This window comes from Dermochelys coriacea, chromosome 7 (assembly GCF_009764565.3).
Source record: "Dermochelys coriacea isolate rDerCor1 chromosome 7, rDerCor1.pri.v4, whole genome shotgun sequence".
NCBI classification, from domain to species: domain Eukaryota; kingdom Metazoa; phylum Chordata; order Testudines; family Dermochelyidae; genus Dermochelys; species Dermochelys coriacea.
This window is the reverse complement of record NC_050074.1, coordinates 57,040,563-57,060,141: the sequence shown is the minus strand read 5'-3', so window position 1 is coordinate 57,060,141 and position 19,579 is coordinate 57,040,563. Positions and strand designations below refer to the sequence as shown.

At 45.9% G+C, this 19,579-nt stretch overlaps 1 protein-coding gene across 1 annotated transcript in view; it reads left to right on the top strand.

The window, feature by feature from the left end:
• Positions 1-13,036, top strand: part of ALOX5 (arachidonate 5-lipoxygenase) — a 51,994-nt gene extending 38,958 nt beyond the window's left edge. Inside the window, exons 6-14 of the mRNA XM_038411584.2 lie at positions 643-815; positions 1,697-1,843; positions 1,927-2,130; positions 2,469-2,555; positions 4,432-4,610; positions 7,094-7,215; positions 8,548-8,648; positions 11,846-12,016; positions 12,796-13,036. Coding sequence (XP_038267512.1) covers positions 643-815; positions 1,697-1,843; positions 1,927-2,130; positions 2,469-2,555; positions 4,432-4,610; positions 7,094-7,215; positions 8,548-8,648; positions 11,846-12,016; positions 12,796-12,975 — 1,364 coding nt within the window. The 3' untranslated portion in view covers positions 12,976-13,036. The remainder of the gene's footprint in view (positions 1-642; positions 816-1,696; positions 1,844-1,926; positions 2,131-2,468; positions 2,556-4,431; positions 4,611-7,093; positions 7,216-8,547; positions 8,649-11,845; positions 12,017-12,795) is intronic.
• The last annotated feature ends 6,543 nt before the right edge of the window (positions 13,037-19,579 follow it).

The window sequence follows — 19,579 nt, the reverse complement described above, 5'->3', positions numbered from 1 at the left end:
TTCCCATACCTAATGATCTTACATCTCTACAGCACCAAAAGGTTTCCAAAATGCTTTGCAAACTTTTTGTGTTCAAGAATTGCTTCACTCCCTACTAAAATGCAGCCACAAGTGTGTGGGAACAGAGTGGTTGTTTAATGACACAATGTGCAATAGCTTAGAACAGAAAGTGAACAGTGAAGATATTTTATTATCTACAAGGGCAGTTTAATTTGAGTGTCTGTTATAAATCCCTATTACATGTAGGACACAAAAGATCCAGAAAATAATTGTTTTTCATTATATCTCATTTACTTAGTGAGGGTCTGTGCACAATATAATGCAAAAACCATCAGCAGGTAGTGATATGGGTGCTGTATAGAATCATAGAATATCAGGGTTGGAAGGGACCTCAGAGGTCATCTAGTCCAACTCCCTGCTCAAAGCAAGACCAATCCCCAACTAACTCATCCCAGCCAGGGCTTTGTCAAGCAGGACCTTAAAAACCTCTAAGGAAGGAGATTCCACCACCTCCCTAGGTAACGCATTCCAGTGCTTTACCACCCTCCTAGTGAAAAAGTCTTTCCTAATATCCAACCTAAACCGCCCCCATTGCAACTTGAGACCATTACTCCTTGTTCTGTCATCTTGTGTCTCCTTCAGAATATGTGATGCAGCACTGGCAGGAAGATTTTATGTTTGGATACCAGTTCCTGAATGGATGCAATCCTGTAATGATCAAAAGATGCAGAGAGCTACCCAAAAAGCTTCCAGTTACCACCGATATGGTAGAATGCAGCCTGGAAAGAAACCTGACTCTGGAAGAGGAAATAAAGGTACAGCATTGAATGAGCATTGACTCGTTCTTTCACTTTGTCTCTCCATATTTATAACAACACTCCAATCACTGTGCTATCCTGGCATGGTTTCAGTTATCTTCTTTCATGTGGTTTGGTAATGGCAAAGCTAACTTTTGAGACTAGAGCAATTCTGCTCACTTTTTTCACTTCCTCAGAGAACGCCTGCAGTTTGAGTATTGAGTAGGCAAGTTTTAGTCCAATTCCCATTAGAGAAATTGCTCTCCTACATCATGCAGAGTGGAGTCACAATGGCAAAGAACCATGGGGATGGGGATAAGCCATTGCTCTTGGCATATAATCTGTCCTGAGCTGGCAGTGTGATGTGATGGCACATGCCAAGTGACCACAATGCAAATGCCTAAAAAGAGCATAACTCTTTGCTAAAGCAAACTGGGAATGTTGAACTGTGCGGACTCAACCCAGTTGACCCTGGTAAAGTACCACAGAGATGCGGCGAATGTGTTCTACAAATGATCATTGTATTTCATGCATAAGAAAAGCCAAGCTGGATAAAATGCTGTTGAGCCCCAGCAAGATGCACATCAGTAAAGTAAACAGCCCTCCTAGAAAAAAGTTAGGTCTTTAAATGGTAAGTTAAATGAAGCACAGCTTGGGCTAACCTGGTCCAACTGCCAGTCTATGATTACAGGGCATAAACCAAGCTCTGACTGAAGGGGGTTAGAAGAAACTTCCCACATGGGCAAATTATTCTGTAATAGTCCACTATGGGGTATCTTGCACCTTCTCCAAAGCAACTGAGACTGTCGGAGGCAGAACGCTCTGGTCTGGTGAGTTGGTTCCTGTGCCCCCTTCCCCCTCTCTGCTTAAATGTGTTGCCCCCTTTTCTCTTTCTGCAGCAAGGGAACATTTTTCTAGTGGACTATGAACTGCTCGATGGTGTTGATGCCAACAAAACAGACCCTTGCACATTACAGTACCTGTCTGCACCCATCTGCTTACTGTATAAGAACCTGGAGAATAAAATAGTTCCCATTGCTATCCAGGTATGTTTGTTGTCTGAGCCATTAATGGGGCACTGTGCATTGTTATGGGCAGTGTTTTAAAAAATGATTTTTAACCCTTTCAGATCAATCAAACCCCTGGACCAGACAATCCCATTTTCCTCCCATCAGATGACAAATACGACTGGTTACTGGCCAAAATTTGGGTTCGCTCATCGGATTTCCACATGCATCAGACGGTGACCCATCTTCTGCGGACACACTTAATTTCAGAAGTGTTTGGTATAGCCATGTTCCGGCAGCTGCCTGCTGTGCACCCCCTTTTCAAGGTAAGTAATTGCTTTCAAGGAATAATAGATTCTAGCGAGAGCATGTGCCAGAGAGATGATCCCTCTGTTTCAACAAGGGCTGACTGAGAAGCAGTGGCTCAAAACTTACAAAGGTTTGCAGCTTTCTGGGCACTTTTCTCCTTTCTGTGGGCTGAATATTTTGAAGAATCAGGAGAAAACAAAGTTGAATAGATAGGTTAATTGGTTGCACTCCAAGGTGATATCACATCAAAGTCTGGAATTTCAGGTCTTTATACTTGTCAGACATTTGCTATGAGATGAAATCATAAAGGGTGAATCAAACTGTGCTCCTTTCTCATTTCTCTTTCCCTACACAGCTCCTGGTACCCCATGTGCGCTTCACAATAGCCATCAACACCAAAGCCCGAGAGCAGCTCATCTGTGAATGTGGTCTCTTTGACAAGGTGAGACAATCATGCTTCTGCTTTCCTTCCCCCGTCTACTTCCCTGCAATCCTTCCTCTGACTGTAAGGCTTACTCCCTTACCTGTTGCACCGTGGTTTATTTCTTGTACTAGGTATTCAAAAAGTTGCACGAGACAATGTGAAGATACTGCCTTTCACCTTTAATTGACCAATTCAAAACTGAATGGGGTCTGTAGTAATTATAGGCACTAATGGCTGTTTGGATTGTGTGAACTGAGCTTAGATAATGTACAAGTGCATGTGTGCATATACAGACGCACAAAATTATATGCAGACACATGGTATGTTTGTACATGATAGGGCTGTAGGGTAAAATTTTCAAAAGCACCTGAGTGATTTAGGAGGCTGTGGCCCATTTTCAGAAGTGAAAATGGGACTTTAGGCGCTTGTGAAGATGTTTACCCGTGGCGTTTGTGTGTTGAATACCAGATGTAATTGCTGTGTTGTTTGTGCCCAAAAGTTAACCTTATTTAAATGTAGCTCTTAGACTTCATTTTTGAAGTGTTTAATTATTTGCATGGAAACTGGCTTGTTTATGAAAAATAGTGTAAGGGTTTGATGAGACAAGGAGATAAATCAGGCCTCGCTAGAAGTGCTAGAAGTGATGCTGAAAGCAAGATAGGTTTCTATGGACCACCAGTCCCCTGTGTCAGTCCTGACCACCATTTCCTTGAATTGCAAAAAAACAGCAGTCATGGCTTTGTGATGATGAATTTTAGAACTGCTGCTGCTATCAACTTGCAGCCATTCTACTTTGGGCTGCAGTTGTTTCAGCTCTCACTAGCTAAGCATGATTGGATCTGCTCTGAACTTCTCAGCACCATGTCTGTGCTACAGCATCATGTATGCACTGCAGGCAACTCCATGCAGAAGTTCACAGGTAACTGCTCACTGAAGGAAAAACCCTGCCTTATATTGGCAGAGAATCAGGCAGGCAGGAGGCCAGCTGGTAACCAATGAAAATGAGATAAGTGTTGTGTGAATTACTGCAGCTTGGGATGCTGGCAGATAATGATTTTGCTGTCTTTCAATAAATGAGCCTCCACTGACAGCAGTTTCCATTTGGGGTCAGATGCAGATGATTAGGTTGACAAGCAACTAGAATTCAATAAATATAAGATGAGTGATAGGAAGGTGGTGGGGCCATGTGTTAGAAAGAGAGAAACTTAGAGGGAAGAACATTTTTTTTAAAATATTTAATCTGATGCTGTTATGATGCAGCTTGTTATGGGCATGCTATACTTCCGCATGAGATGTAAACTGAAGCCTTGGCCGTTTCTGATTTGGTCCCATAGCACATTTTCGTAAGATGTGATCCACTTGTTTTGGCCAAATTCCAGTTTGAGTAATTGCATACTGCCACGTTACTACCCCTCGAATTGGATGCTGTATCCATCTTCGCCTCCTGTCATAAACTGTTGTGTACAATTATGATGCACGATTAAGCTGCTGGCATGTTCCACCCCAGAAGTGACCGTGTCCTAGTGACAGGCCAGGTGATTCTGGGGTGCATATGCACATGCATGTGTGGTAAAGTGTTTTGGGATCCTTTGGCAATAAATGGAAGGTATTCTTAGGAGATGCTATACGTGGGAGAAAACCAGTCTGGAAAAACCCGGGTATGAATGATGATCCGCTAAATGAGTGTGAAAGAGCTAAACCCAAATGTGCAGTCTCACTCAGTCTGGCTAAGCTAATAGTAATTCGCATGGAGGTTTGAGTTTCTATTGCAGAAACATGTGTGCGGACCTGCTCCCATACCAGCTGCTGGGAAGCAGACAAGACAGCATGTGAGGCCTTGGCAACGGCAGCCACGTTCTCCTAATGCTCTTGCATCTCCTTTTTTACACTGAAGGCAAATGCCACTGGCGGAGGTGGACATGTGCAGATGGTCCAGCGAGCAACAAAAGAACTTACCTACAGTTCCCTCTGCTTCCCAATGGAAATCAAAGCCAAAGGGATGGACAGCAAGGAAGATATTCCATATTACTACTATCGGGATGATGGCATCAAAGTCTGGGAGGCAATCAAGAGGTAGGAGACACTGTGTCTGTGACACTTCCGCTCTAAAAAGGTAGAAACTCCATCCTGGGGTTCCAGTGTATTTGTCACTTTGGATCAAACCTGCCTGTCTTTTTTTGTAAGTAAAAATGTTGGAGGGGGAGACGAGGGAGGCGGGAGGTTTGTTGCCAGCCCTGCAAATTGAACCTGGGCTCTGGGAGTCATGCCAGGTACTTTCCTTCTTGTGTGTCTTGACCAGCGACAGAGATTCCGCCCCCAGAGACACCTGTGCAGCCACATCCTTTTCAGTAGGATTGCACGGGGTTAAACGAGGGTGGAATTTGGCCACAAGATGGAACATAATCAACTGTTCTGTCAGTGATGGATGAATTCAACTTCCTGTCCCAGAGCTGTTAGCTCTGCAGGGCCAACAGGCCTCATTCACACTAGAGTTTCAATTTCACGTGTGGACAGGCCGTTATTTTGGTTTCAGAGTGACTTATTCTGTCTTAAACCAATTAGACTTCAGCTAAACTGAATTAAAGCCCTCTTGAACTGAAAGCAGATCCCCTCCGGGATTTGCACTAGTTTAAAAAGCAATTTAAGTTAAACCAGTGCCACTTTCTCGTGTAAAAAGAAAAGGAGTACTTTGGCACCTTAGAGACTAACAAATTTATTTGAGCATAAGCTTTCATGAGCTACAGCTCACTTCATCGGACGCATTTGGTGGAAAATACAGTGGGGAGACTTTCACACACACACACACACACACACACACACACACACACACACACACACACACACACACACACACACACACACACACACACACACACACACACACACACACACACACACACACCATGAAACAATGGGTTTTATTATAGACACTGTAAGGTTGTTTTGTTTTGTTTTTTTTGTTTTCCACCAAATGCATCCGATGAAGTGAGCTGTAGCTCACGAAAGCTTATGCTCTAATAAATTTGTTAGTCTCTAAGGTGCCACAAGTACTCCTTTTCTTCTGGCGAATACAGACTAACACGGCTGCTACTATGAAAACTGTAAGGAGAGTGATCACTTAAGATGAGCCATCACCAGCAGCGGGGGGGGGGGGGAGGAGGAAAACCTTTCATGGTGACAAGCAAGGTAGGCCATTTCCAGCAGTTAACAAGAACATCTGAGGAACAGTGGGGGGTGTGGTGGGGGGGCAAGGCCTGTGTTTTGCCAGAAGCTCGGACTGTGTACACGCACAGCAGGGCAGATGCACTGAGTAAGAAGTTGCATTCTCACACAGTCATTTGAATCACACTCGCAGAACTGACTAATTCATATGACTGTTCTCCCTCATGTTCTGCTTTTCAAAAATTCTTGTTTTTTCCCCTTAACATTTTTTTAAAGCCCTTTCGTCTCTGATCACATGACTTTTTTTCAAGTGAATTCAGTAAAGATCTTTATCTTACTGATTCTTGGGACTCTTTCATGTGAAAAGCATTAGTGCATGTTATTAATAGTCATAATATTTGGAAACTCTGGTTCACGTTCTTCTCTTCCCATGCTCAGCTCTTGGTTTGGCAGCCGTTTATCTTGAGTATCCCGGCACTGTTAGATCCCATATGAAAGGCAAGGAAGTCCCAACTTGCATGTGGTTATTTTCTTGATGCACTGGGTGGTGGTTTTCTCCCCTTTACTGATTAATCTTGCTTATATGCCATTACAAATACTGAATAGTACTTTACTCCATCGATAGCCCCATGGCAGCCAATGGGAGAGCTTGCACGTGCTAGATGGCATGGGGGAGGGTGTCAGAATCTGGTCCTCAGTGAAACATCCTTCATTAATGAGTAGTTCAGTTTCTCTACTCTCAAAGTGCAGAATTTGGAGAGCTTTATCTCCATCTGCTGCAGGATTTTGTTTAAGAGCACTTCATGTCAGCAGCCTTTGCGGAGGGAGGGAGTTCAATGGAAGTGTTTGGAATAGAGAGAGGATGATCACTTAGTGCACCGTGTTAGGAAGGAGCTCCAGGCAAAGAGTGTAAAGATGGAGGAGGAGAGAAAGGGAGGTTTGGGAAGAAGGGAGTGTGAAGAAATGTCATCAGAGATCTAGGCAGTAGTAGAGACTCAAAGGGGAAGGCAAGAAATGCAGACTTGATTAAGGCCAGAGAGAAGGAATGGAGGGAGTCAAAGAACAGGGGTGGGAGGATCAAGGAGTGATGTCATTCTGAGCAGGCTGAAGGAGATGTGCAAAGACCAGAGATAATGCCATAGCTGCAGATGACTTGGAGTTGCTAGAGGGACTCCCCACCCAAGCCACATTGCCATCAATGAGGCCCTCTGAGATCATGGAGCCCTGCACCCTCCACTGCCTCCTGTCCTGGGAGCAAATGCACGTTCGGAAGATTGCGGCTGTGCCCACCTGCCAGTGCAATGTTTGATGTGCTTTCTGAGACACCTTGCAAAGGGTCTCCAGGAAATGACAGGGCTTCCCTTCTGCTCTTTGTTCCCTTGCTGTGGCTGAAGCTTCACGATGGACGTGATTGACATCTACTACAAGAGCGATGATGTCGTGTGTGAGGACATCGAGCTCCAGGCCTTCGTCAAGGACGTCTATGTCTATGGAATGAAAGGCAACAAGTCTTCAGGTGAGATGTGTTAGCCTGGTCAGGGCTGAGTCTTTCATGGTGCCAGCCAACACTCAAAGCCATACACCCCAAAGCCTTGGAGTTTCTCCCTCCCAGATTTGTGGTTAAGGCACTGGGCTGGAACTCAGGAGATCTGGGTTCTAATCTCTCTGTCCCTCAGCTCCCTGTCTGTACATTGGGGATAAATGGGCTTCATCTTGTCTGTTTGGTTTGTAAGTTTCTTGGGACAGGTATCGTTTTGTGCACAATGGGGCCTTTATTATGGTCGGGGCCTCAGGACAATGCAAATAATAAATAGAAAAGCATCTTCAATTCATCTAGTCCAAGCCCTGCTGTAAGCAGGGAGGGCACTGGCTATACCTGTATCTTCCTGCCCTTCAGTTTCACCCAGTGTCATGCGATCTCTGCCTTGCTATTAATGTATTCCACACTTGGAGGTGTGCAACCTCACAATGCTTTCAAAGCTAGATTCAGTTTTGCTTTCTCTCTTCTCTGCTTCCCCGTTCCTGGAAGTAGCTGGCTGGAATTGGACCTGTCCATAGATTATGTGCCCTATATACGCATTCCCCTTCCCCCTCCCTCCACAGTCTGGCCTAAAGGAAGGGTGGGGAAATCTGTGCTGGTGGGAAGAGCATTCTGCACAGGAGACCCCTCTACTTCCTTTTCTCCCCCCAGCTGCCTCCCATAGGTTAACAAAAGCGTGGCTTTCTCTGCAGTCACCTCTTTGGAGCTCCACTTGGTTATACCTAGTCTTAAGGGTGTCTGATGTGAATATTTCTGTTCCTCCTCCCCTTGTTCCCCTGCGCAGGTTTAGAATTGTAATTTCCCCACCTCCCACCATCACTTAAATGCTGCCTTCAGGCTAATCATACGTCATTGTCCCTCTGCCTTCTAGGTCATTTACTCTCCAGATTTTTTAGACGTAGCGCAGCTTGAATTGTGAACTGAGGTGAAAGGGGAATGGCTGAGTGTGCTTCGATCTCCTTCATGTTCTTAGCTGCTGGGGGCCTGGTAGGAAGGTATAGAGTGGAATTGTTTTTAAATATAAAAACCCCCCCGTTACCTTCATATAGAACCTTTCATCTGAGGATCTCACAGGGCCTTACAAACATCAGTGAAGTCTTAAAAGCCCCCTGTGAGGTGGGTCACTGTATCCACCATTTTACAGATGGGTTGCTGAGGATCAGAGAGGCCCCGAGGCCACCCGGCAGATCAGTAGCAGAAGCCAGGAACAGAAAACCGTGCACTGTTTGACCTACCGCTGGCCAATAACTCAGGTGCGCCATAACTGATCCAAACCTTATTTCCAGCTTTCTTTTCCTCCGCTTTTAGGATTTCCAAAGACAATCAAGACCCGCGAGAAGCTATCGGAATATCTCACTGTGGCAATATTCACGGCGTCAGCACAGCATGCGGCTGTGAATTTTGGTCAGGTACGGGTGTAGAATAGTTGGACGCATTGCTGGAGCACCACCCTCATGGCTAGGTGTGGAGCAGCAGCTCTCTTCTCATCGGGCGTCTCCCGTTGACCATCACGCCAGTCCCACAGTGGCCTGCCTCCTCTCGCGACTCAGCCCCCTGGCCAGGTCATGTTTAATCCCCTCCCTGCCAGGGAGTCTAACAAATAAATGTCCAATCTCCTTATGTCCAGCCTTTGGCCCCAACGCAGGGTCCTCTAGGCTTTGCACACCCGTGGCTCAGGGCTTTCCAGTGTCCCTATCCCCTTATATCAGGGGGCTTCATGCCTCCTTCCCCAGTGGCTGGTAGGAGACCCCAGGCTCTCCCTCTTCTGAGGGTTCCAGCCCAGGGACCCTCTGGTGAGCAGGTAGAGTCTGTTTATTCAGACCCACCCCCAGCTTCCTCCCTGAGCTTCTTCCTGCTGTGGTCTATTCCCGGGCCTTCTCCCCCTTGCATCCTTATGTTCACCCTTCTCTCAGGGCCAGGACTCACTGGACTCTCCCAACATAATCCCAAACCAACAGCAGAATCTTAAAACCAACTTCTGCCTTCCTCAGACTTGACTTTTCATTCCTCAATATAACACCTGAAAGAGTTCTCTTCCAGGAGTCCAGTCCAGTATGAGGGCTCCCCATCAGCGCCTGCTCCACTCCCAGCAGCTGTTCCATGTCTCTGTGGGCCTCTAGCCAGACTTCTTTACTCAGAAATGGGTCCCAAGGCCAACTCTCTCTCCCAGACTTCCTCTTTGATCCTCCCACTGTGTCTACTCTCTAGTCCCAGAGAGTGACTGCAGAGTTTGTCCCTGCAGCAACCCCAGCCTGCCAGTCTTTAAAGCAACCAGCCAGCTCCTCCCCAGCTGAGATTCACCTTTAATTTGCCTGGCTCACTCTCCAGATGCAGCCAGGTGGGTTAACTGGCCTCTCGGGCCCTCATTAACCCCTTCATTTCTTGTGTGGGGTTCACACATTCTTTTCAGGAAGAATAGTGCTCATATCAGTTGGGATGTGCAGCCACAGTGGCTTGGACTGGGAACTTTTTTTTTTTAAATGTATGGTTACACACTCAATTGCCCTTCTATACTAAAATACCCACCTAGCCACCTGAAAATGCCATCAAAGTTCATGGGAACCGTGCCTTTTGAAAGGTCACTTATTTCAATGCCTAAATTTGGATATTGGTGCCTAACTTGAGTCCCAGATTTGAACATTTTGGCTTCAGTGTTTAGATTATGGGTAAAATTTTCAAACATGCCTAAATCCCATTTTCAGAAGGGATTTAGAAGGCTAACTTTCATGGAAAGTCAATGGGACTTACCCAATGTGACCTAAGAGTTTAAAACTTTTAAAAGTTCAATAGCCTCAACCAATGAGGAAGTATATCTCAGGCCATTTTAAAGTTTACTGAGACACTTGCTTGTTTTAAAGTCCTATGATGGGACTCATCATGCTACATTGCGAACAGAATGTTGGGAATCATTGCGAAAGGGACAGATAATAAGACAGAAAATATCAAATTGCCTTTATATAAATCCATGGTATACCCACAGCTTGAATACTGCATGCAGATGTGGTCACCCCACCTCAAAAAAGATATATTGGCATTGGAAAAGGTTCAGAAAAGGGTAACAAAAATTATTAGGGGCATAGAACAGCTTCCAGATGAGGAAAGATTAATAAGACTGGGACTTTTCAGCTTGGAAAAGAGACAACTAAGGGGGGCTATGATAGAGGTCTATAAAATCATGAATGGTGTGGAGAAAGTAAATAAGGAAGTGTTATTTACTCCTTCTCATAACACAAGAACTAGGGGTCACCAAATGAAATTAATAGGCAGCAGGTTTAAAACAAACAAAAGGAAGTATTTTTTAACACCACGTACAGCCAACCTGTGGAACTCCTTCCCAGAGGATGTTGTGAAGGCCAAGACTATAACTGGGTTCAAAAAATAACTAGATGAATTCATGGAGGATAGGTCCATCAATGTCTATTAGGCAGGATGGGCAGGGATGGTGTCCCTAGCCTCTGTTTGCCAGAAGCAGGGAATGGGTGACAGCAGGTGGATCACTTGATTACCTGTTCTGTTAGTTCCCTCTAGGGCACCTGGCATTGGCCACTGTCAGAAGACAGGATACTGGGCTAGATGGACCTTTGGTCTGATCCAGTATTGCTGTTCCTATGTTCTTATATTCTTTCATGATAATGGGTATCCCAGCATGCCCTGTGCTGGCAGTATACCCACCACAAAACAGCCTATCTTTAGAATCCCTTTTATTCTTCAATATTGAACAGCTTTGGAAAATAAAATGTATAATAATCTCCCCTTATCTCCTACGTGGAACAAATTAAGTGTCTCACCAGACTTGAATAGTCTTCCAGTGGGTCGTCTGGACTACAAAAAAAGTGCTTTCCTAAACTCAGTTGATTCAAGTTAACCAACATGACTGAAAATGCCCCTTAATACCTAGTGTAGACACAGTTTAATCCTTTTAAAATCCTATTACCATGTCCTTTTATAACTTTGAGGTATAGTCAAGGCTACAGCCAAGGCTAACATGATTTTAAAGATGGTAAACTGCTTCTACACTAGGTGACGGGGTGTTTCAAGTCACCTGACTCTAACTCCCAGCCCCACTGCTATCCCCCCCACGCCACCCCCCCACACATACCCTGTTTTCTTCATGTAGACAGACCCGTTTTGGCCTGGGAGAACCTAATTAAAAATTGTGCCCAGCCAGGAAAAATAGCATCAATTTACTATATAAAGTAGGTTGCTTTCAGTATCCCAAACATCCCAGGCCACTATACCTCTGCTCTGGAGGGACTGGAAAGACTCCACAGTCAGAAGCAAAATCTTCCTTGGTTTTGACTATGTGCTCACAGGATATCAGGGAGACAAGGCAGGTGAGGTAATATCTTTTCCTGGATCAAGTTCTGTTGGCCAGAGACAAGCTTTCGAGCTTACCCAGAACTCTTCTTCTTCCGGTGACCTGTATAAGAGAGCTTGTCTCTCTCACCAACTGAAGTTAGTCCAAAAAAAGATATTACCTCACCCGCCTTGTCTCTCTAATATCCTGGGATCTATATGGCTACAATAATGCTGTATTAGTGACTTTCCTAAATGCTAATGGTTGTGATTTTCATTGCACTCTCTTGCTTTGTTTTGCATTGCGCAGTATGACTGGTGTTCCTGGATTCCCAACTCCCCTCCGACCATGCGGCAGCCTCCCCCTACACAAAAGGGGACAGTCACAATTGAGCACATTGTCGAGAGCTTGCCAGACAGAGGTCGCTCTTGTTGGCATCTTGGAGCAGTCTGGGCCTTAAGCCAGTTCCAGGAGAACGAAGTAAGTTCAAGACTTTGTCTATTCTCTCTCAGGAGTGTGACTGCTCAGGGTTCACTCATCTTACAAGGCAAGGAAGGGTTAACATTTTTCACTTGAATACTTGTAGAACCACAGAACTGGTTGCTTTGTGACCTCAATCCTTCAAAGGACTTGGGCAGTGATATCACGGCTGCCAGTCTTGCTGGCAAGTGGGCTGTGCACTACCAATTACTGTATCTCTACCATGGCTCCAACCAAGAGGGTACAGTGACCTAGAGTTGTAGGAGAGGGCAGAAGGAGGGTCATGGCAAAACCACATAAACTGGGAACTAGGAGATCTGGGTTCTGTTCCTGGCTCTGCGCAAGTCACTTTGCCTCCCATTGCCTGTTTCCTCCTCTGTAATTGGGATATTGATACTCACCTACCTTGCAAAGGGACTGTGTGGCCAAATTCATGCAGGTTTGTAGAACACATTTTGAAGGGATGGGGGTTGAGTGAGGATATGTACAGTGATACCTTTCTGTAAGAGCCTCAACTCAAAGGGTGAAACAATGGAAGCCTCCTAGGGACACTCGGGAGTAGTTGCCCAAAGCAGGGAGCTGCATGATGGCAAAAGGGTACGTTGTGCAGCTTTTCTTTAGAATCCAAACAGACCAAAGTCTCTAGCAGCAGTGCTGATGTGTCCCAGGAGAGGGGGTTGCATTGCTGCAGGATGAGACATTTAGACAGAACAGTTGGGGCTCCAGGGTTTATCTCCAGCCTGCTCCAAGAGTGATCTCTTTGTGTCTTCTACGATTAGCTGTTCCTGGGCATGTACCCAGATGAGCACTTCGTAGAGAAGCCGGTGAAGCAGGCCATGATGAAATTCTGCAAGGACCTTGATGAGATCGTCAGCGTCATCACTGAACGGAACAAGAACAAAAAACTACCTTACTATTACCTTTCCCCAAACCGCATCCCCAACAGCGTCGCTGTCTGAGCAGAGCTCCATGAGAGGCTGAAGGTTTGGAAAGCTCCATGACACGCATCACCTGTGAGCACGCCCATCAGCAAAACAAGAAGCAACTCTGACCTCACTCAGAGTGGACCCTGAGTGGTTTTTGAGTTACAAAATAAGTTTGGTTATTACTTTAATCATTTCACAAGTTAATTATTATCAGGAAACATCAGTTCAAATGTGTTTAGAAGTTCGTCTTTTAAAGATGGGCTTTTACAAATCTTCAGACCCGGCAGCGTTTGCAAGCCAAATTGTGCATGAGATCAGGAAAGTTCAGATGACTAGAAAATGATGCATCCGATGAAGTGAGCTGTAGCTCATGAAAGCTTATGCTCTAGTAAATTTTAGTCTCTAAGGTGCCACAAGTATTGCTTTTCTTTTTTTAGAAAATGACTGAAAACAGAAACTGACTGGTCTATTCATATCTCACGTTTCACTCAGCTTGGTCAGTGAAAATACACATCATCAAGAGCAGCAAGTAAATTTAGATTTTAATTCTTTGTTTTAATAAATGATGGTGACATCAGGAAGAAAACAAACCAAATTCACTTTTTAAAACTGGGCTTTTAAATCCAATTTGCAATGTATTTTTTAATCTTAATCATAAACTTCCTGATTTGGAACCAGAAATAGAAGCCAGAAAATATCACGGTACTTTCATATGAAGTGGTGTGGTCTCATGTAGAAGGAGGAGTCAGTAATTTTTTTGAATCAGGGTGTTATCTTTCTACATGAAATTTTAAAAGTTCTCTTTTCAGTGTCTTTCAGCAGATGTTTTGTATTGTTGCGTATGGACAGACTTTTTGCTAGCAAAGCAATAAATGCAGACTGAGAAGTGCTTTTGCTCAGTTTGTTTCCTGGTTGAGGTGGGCGGTTTTCAGGGTTTGGTTCTCCTTTTTTTTTGTTTTTTGTTTTTTGTTTTGTTTTAGTTTAGGTACGATATGGCTCAGTGTTTAGGAATGAAAATCTGAGGTTGTAGATCAAGAGGGCTGGTATGGGAATAGAAGGGCCCCAGCACCTCTGAAATCAGCTTCTCAATGTCTGCCCCATTAACACAGTTCACCATCTTTATCAGAAGGCCTCTTTCATTAAGTAACTATTTTTTGTCAGTACCATTGAGTAGTTAAGACCAGCTTCTCTGGTAGTGTGCATGTATATAAACTGCAGAAATGCCCCCTCCCCTTCTCCCATCATGCACTTATAAGGATACCTAAGTGTTAGCAGGATCAGGGACATGGAACAATCCGTGTTTTGCCTCCGTGGCCTTTTAACTGAAATCCCCAAACCTTGACCTTGATCTTCACAGTATCGAATCAATAAATAGAACAGCTTCTGTCTGAGAGCTTGGAGTGGGACTAGTGTGTGAGAAGCCCCTGGACTGGTTTGTGTCAGGGCTATTTGGTGTCATCTAACACAGTTCGACATTTCCCCTTGCTCTGCATTGAAGTCACTAGGCTTGAATGATACGTGACCTGGCTGCCACTGCATGGCACTATGCATTTTTACAAATTACTTCTTGGAAAATGGAGATTACCGTTGGTTATAAAAAAAAAAAAACTCAATACAAAAGGCTCAATTCATTTGTGGTGTAACCTCATTGGTGTTGCACCATGAATGAACTTGGTCCACTCTTTTTTTTTTTTTTTTTTTAAACACAGTAATAATGAATGTAGAAATGAGATTAGGGAAACATAAAGGGAAGATTTGTGCTTTTGTTAATAAAACTCTTGGTTATTTCTCCCATACTTTGTTGCCTGAAATATACCCTAGTGCCCTAACAGAATGTATTCTCCATAGATAAGTCTGTTTTGCTAATGGAATAAAATTGAACAAGAAAATAGGTCTGAATATTTTATTTCTCAATATCGACCATGATCAACTATTACAGAGGCTCCATATATACCGAAAACCAACAGATGCAGAGGCACTGTATGAATTAGTACAGTTCACAATTTAGAAATGGTCACGCTTCTGCAGTTAAAGAAATATGGTCATTTTCACTATTAACCATGAATTTTAGAAAATGGTGCCATTAAAACATATATGTTTTATATCCCACTATGTTGCATATTCCCCGCTTTGGTTTGTGGAAAGGGAAAGCCGAATAGCTTTCATGCACCTTACAATACAAATTCTTTTTTTCCCCCACCAAATAATATCAGCAAATGCAGAAGATAAAACCGCTTCCTGCTGGCCTATAGTATATTTAAAGTTGATGTGCCTTCCTTTGACCACAGTACCTAAAAAGTGATGACTGCAGAAGTAAAGCCATGTAGTTGTTTAGCAATCGTAGGGTATTTATCAGGGGATCAGATGTCTTTGTGTGCAAGTTGCACAAAACAAACTACAACCAAGCTACACTAGGAAATGCCGCAGATACTACGCTCTCTAGTATATTTATGCACGCATTCTGATTATGAAACTAATTTGCATTGTCAAAAATTGTATTTCTTTAATTACAAAAATTAAAAAACAAACTGAGAGGAGACAGTCGTTCGCTTGCAACTCCTATTCCCTGTCACTGGCACTTAAGGGAGGATAAAAGTAGAGGTATACCTAGAGCACTGGCACTGAACTGATAACGGCCGGTCTGATCCAACCCCAGCAGAACCAAGGTTGCCTGATGGGCCTCCCATTCCAGAGTCCAGGGAGCTGGTTGATGCTATAGCACATCTGGACAAGAGACCCTTCCTTCCATACTGACTGGAAAGCGAGTCAGTATAAGACTCTATATACTGCTATGGAGAACCATGCTCCAAGTGTTCAGCCTACTTTTTCCTCCAGCCGGTGGACCAGAGGAATTATCCTCACCCACTGGCTCAGAGCAGTTCTGATCCTCAGTCCCAGATGCACCTTCTCTCTCTCAGCCAAAGGCTCATGGGCCTCCACCTGTATCCAGTGGTTTGGAACTGGTTGGGGGCTTGCTACGTGAAGGGGAACTGGAAGTTTCCTGCCTCATTTGTTTCAGACCGGTGAGGTAAAAGTGTATAACCATGCCGTTCAGTGGAGACTTTCTCCCAAGCCTTTTAAACAACAAGTGTGATGTGTGTCCAAGCTGGCAAAACACCTAGAACCTGACCTTTTTCCCCCAATCCTCCCTCTTGGCACCAGAGAGAATGTCACAGGTGCGAACTGACTTGCGAGTGAATGCCCTACATTTTCTCTTCATGTGCAAACAACCCAATGACCTACAAAGAAGGTTAATAGATTCCTGCTCACCAACTTGATCCAGGTTCCACTGAAGGCTATATTTGCCTTTCAACTGACATCACAGGGAGATGGGTCAGGCCCGGGGACCCAGCAACAGGTGCTAGGAGCCGCTGTGAACAGAGAACCAAGGGACAATTGGGGCTCTCAAACCAAGGTAGAATGCTCAGCTGGTGGAGCTTCATAGATTCCAAAGCCAGAAAGGACCGCCGTGATCATCCAGGATTAGACCAGCCAGAGAACTGCCCCGAACTAATTCCTAGACAAATATTTTAGAAAAACATCCAGTCTTGATTTAGTAAATTGCCAATGATGGAGAATCTACCATAACCCTTGGTAAATTATATCAGGGTTAATTACCCTCACTGGTAACAATTTACACCAGCTTGCCAGTTTGAATTTGTCTAGCTTAAACTTCCAGCCTGCCTTACTAGGGCTCCTCCCTCCCTAGGCTCCAGGTGCCTTCATTTAAACCCAAGTAATTTGCCCAATTGGCATGTATGGCTAAGAGACAGGGCCAGTGTCACCTTGTGACAGGGAAACACGCATCCATTCTTAGCCACAAGCGCTGGGGTCTTAGTCACTTTTCAGCTGGCCTGAGGATGCTGCCCTATAGGCCCAAAGGCAGCAGCTGGTTTCTAACTTGGGTGATGGCTCTGATGCTACTTGCACGCTCCTGACATGGTTCTATGGCTCAGCAGGGGGCTGGAGGATTCTCCTAGCTGAGGGGGGCAGCATGGGGTGGGGGCTGGTCTCTCTCCTGCACTGTTCTCAGTGGAGAAGTCTCCTTGTTCTCAGTTGCAAGCCCCCGTGGGCTGGGGCAGAGAGAGGATTCAGAGACCTTTCCCGCACCAGGGAGCGAGGGACCTTTGGAGAAGAGATTCACCCAGGGATTGTCACTCATCTGCCCAGCTCATGAGGCCCCAACAATCCCCAGTGCTGGCCCGACAGCACCCAGCCCCAAGTAGGGTTGCCAACTTTCTAATTGCAGAAAATTGAACACCCTTGCCCCGCTCCTGCCATGAGGCCCTGCCCCTTCTCTGAGGCCCCACCCCCTGCTTTCTCCATCTCCCCACCCTCCGTCGCTCGCTCTCCCCCACCCTTGCTCATGCGTTCATTTTTACCAGGCTGAGTGCGAGAGGGTGAGGGCTCCAGCTGAGGGGTGTGAGCTCGGGGGGGGGGGATAAGGGGCGCAGGAGAGGGTGCTGGGCTGGGGCCGAGTGGTTTGAAGTGTGGGAAGGGGCTCTGGGCTGGGACACGGGTTTGGAGTACAGGAGGGGGGTGTGAGCTCTGGCTGGGGGTGTGCAGGCTCCGGGGTGGGCCCGGGGGGTTTGGAGTGCAGGAAGGGTCTTTGGGCTGAAGGGTTCGGAGTGTGGGAGAGGGCTCTGGGCTGGAGTAGGGGTGCGGGAGGGCAGGTGAGGGATCTGGGGTGGGGCCAAGGGGTTCAGAGTGTGGGAGGGGGGCTCCAGGCTGGGGCCAAGGGGATTGGAGTGCAGGAGGGGGCTCAGGGCTCGGGCAAGGGGTAGGGGTGCAGGAGGGGGATCTGCACTGGGGAAGGGTGTTGGGGCACAGGCTCCAGGCAGTGCAGAACTCAAGTGGCCCCTGGCATTTTCCAGGGATGGAGGAAGTCTGTGTTGCTCTCATGAAGCAGCAGCATGCCCTCTGTATCCTAGGTGGAAGGGCGGCCAGGGGGCTCCCTGGGCTGCCCCCACCCACAGGCATCACCCCCACAGCTCCCATTGGCCACGGTTCCCTGCCAATGGGCACTGCGGAGCTCTGCTGACTGGAGCTGCCAGGGTCCCTCTTCGACCAGGTGTTCTGGTTGAAAACCAGAAGTCTTGCAACCCTAACCCCAATGGGGGAAGAAGGGCAGGGATCCCTGGCAGAATGGGGTGGAGCAGTGGGTCCAGGAGGATGGAGGGGGCAATTTTTGTTGTCTGTTGCTGTTTGCATTTTGACAGGTTTCAGAGTAGCAGCCGTGTTAGTCTGTATTCGCAAAAAGAAAAGGAGTACTTGTGGCACCTTAGAGACTAACAAATTTATTTGAGCATAAGCTTTCGTGAGCTACAGCTGAGCTGTAGCTCACGAAAGCTTATGCTCAAATAAATTTGTTAGTCTCTAAGGTGCCACAAATACTCCTTTTCTGTTTGCATTTTGTTACCAATCGAACAAATTGTTTTTATTCTCCCAGTTTGGAAGGGGGGGGGGTGTCTTGCTCCCGCAGTCCAGTCCCATGGGCCATGAACTGGGGAGGGCGTATGACATACTGGGGTTCCAAGACAGACTGAGTAGCTGTGTCACCTCACCTTGTAAGTCAGGCACCCTTTACAATGCCTTGCTGCTGCACCTTCCAGCCTGGACTGCTCACAAAAGCCTCCAGCATGCAAGTCCACCCAGCCATGTCTGGGTGTGCTGCAGCTGGCCAGCCAGGCCGTGGCGCCTACCAACCTTGGTTATGCTGCAAGGTGACCCCCAGCACAGCCCCAGTCCTGGCTCGCCCCCAGAAATGTATGTCCTGTACTGCCCCCAGCCTCTCCTGGCCAGTCCAAATATGTTGAGGCCATTACTCCTTTAAGAGCACAAAATGAACACAGCTTGTTACCCCCCCTCCCCCCCCCCCCCCGCATGGCATTAGCCAGCTACTTTAATGTGAAGCCACTGGATTAGATAAAATACTAAAACAAGTTTATTAGCTACAGAGAGAGATTTTACGTGAGTACAAGTAATGAGGCATAAAAGGGTACAAGAAAATGAAAGACAAAATGCTTACTGGTGCCTACCTTCAATTCAAAGCAAAGGTTTGTCACCACATGCTTTCAGCGGGCTTTCTGACCAAACTCTTTAAGTCAAGACACCCCCCTGACCCCCGCCCCCAAGGCCAATGGTTACTTCCTTTCTCTCTTCAGGTGCAGTGATTGCGGTGGTCAGGGAGAGACAGAGGAGTGCCTTGGGGTTTTTGTTCCTCTTTTTTAAAATAGTTTCAGTTCCCCTCTTGAAAAACATTTCCAGCTGAGAACTACCACTAGGAGTCTATGTAGAAGGATGTTCCCTGCTTGGTTTTCCACCTATTTGAACTTTCTTTTTTTCCCCTTTCCTGCTTGATGATGCTGGATACTGCAGCGCACACATTCCTGTGGCTGTTTGGGCACCATACTGGGGAATTTTATAACTTCCCATACAATGTCACCACAGATATTTTACCAGGCCACGCCGTCAAATGATTTTTCAAGAAAAAAAATAACCCTCATCGGACATTCTTTGGACAATGATTATTACAGTAGTGTGTAGGATGTGAATACAGTGGTATAGTCTAATGTATGGGGCTAAGGCCAGGAGCCCCAAACACTGTCTGGGGGAGACAGTGGCAGCCCCAAAATCC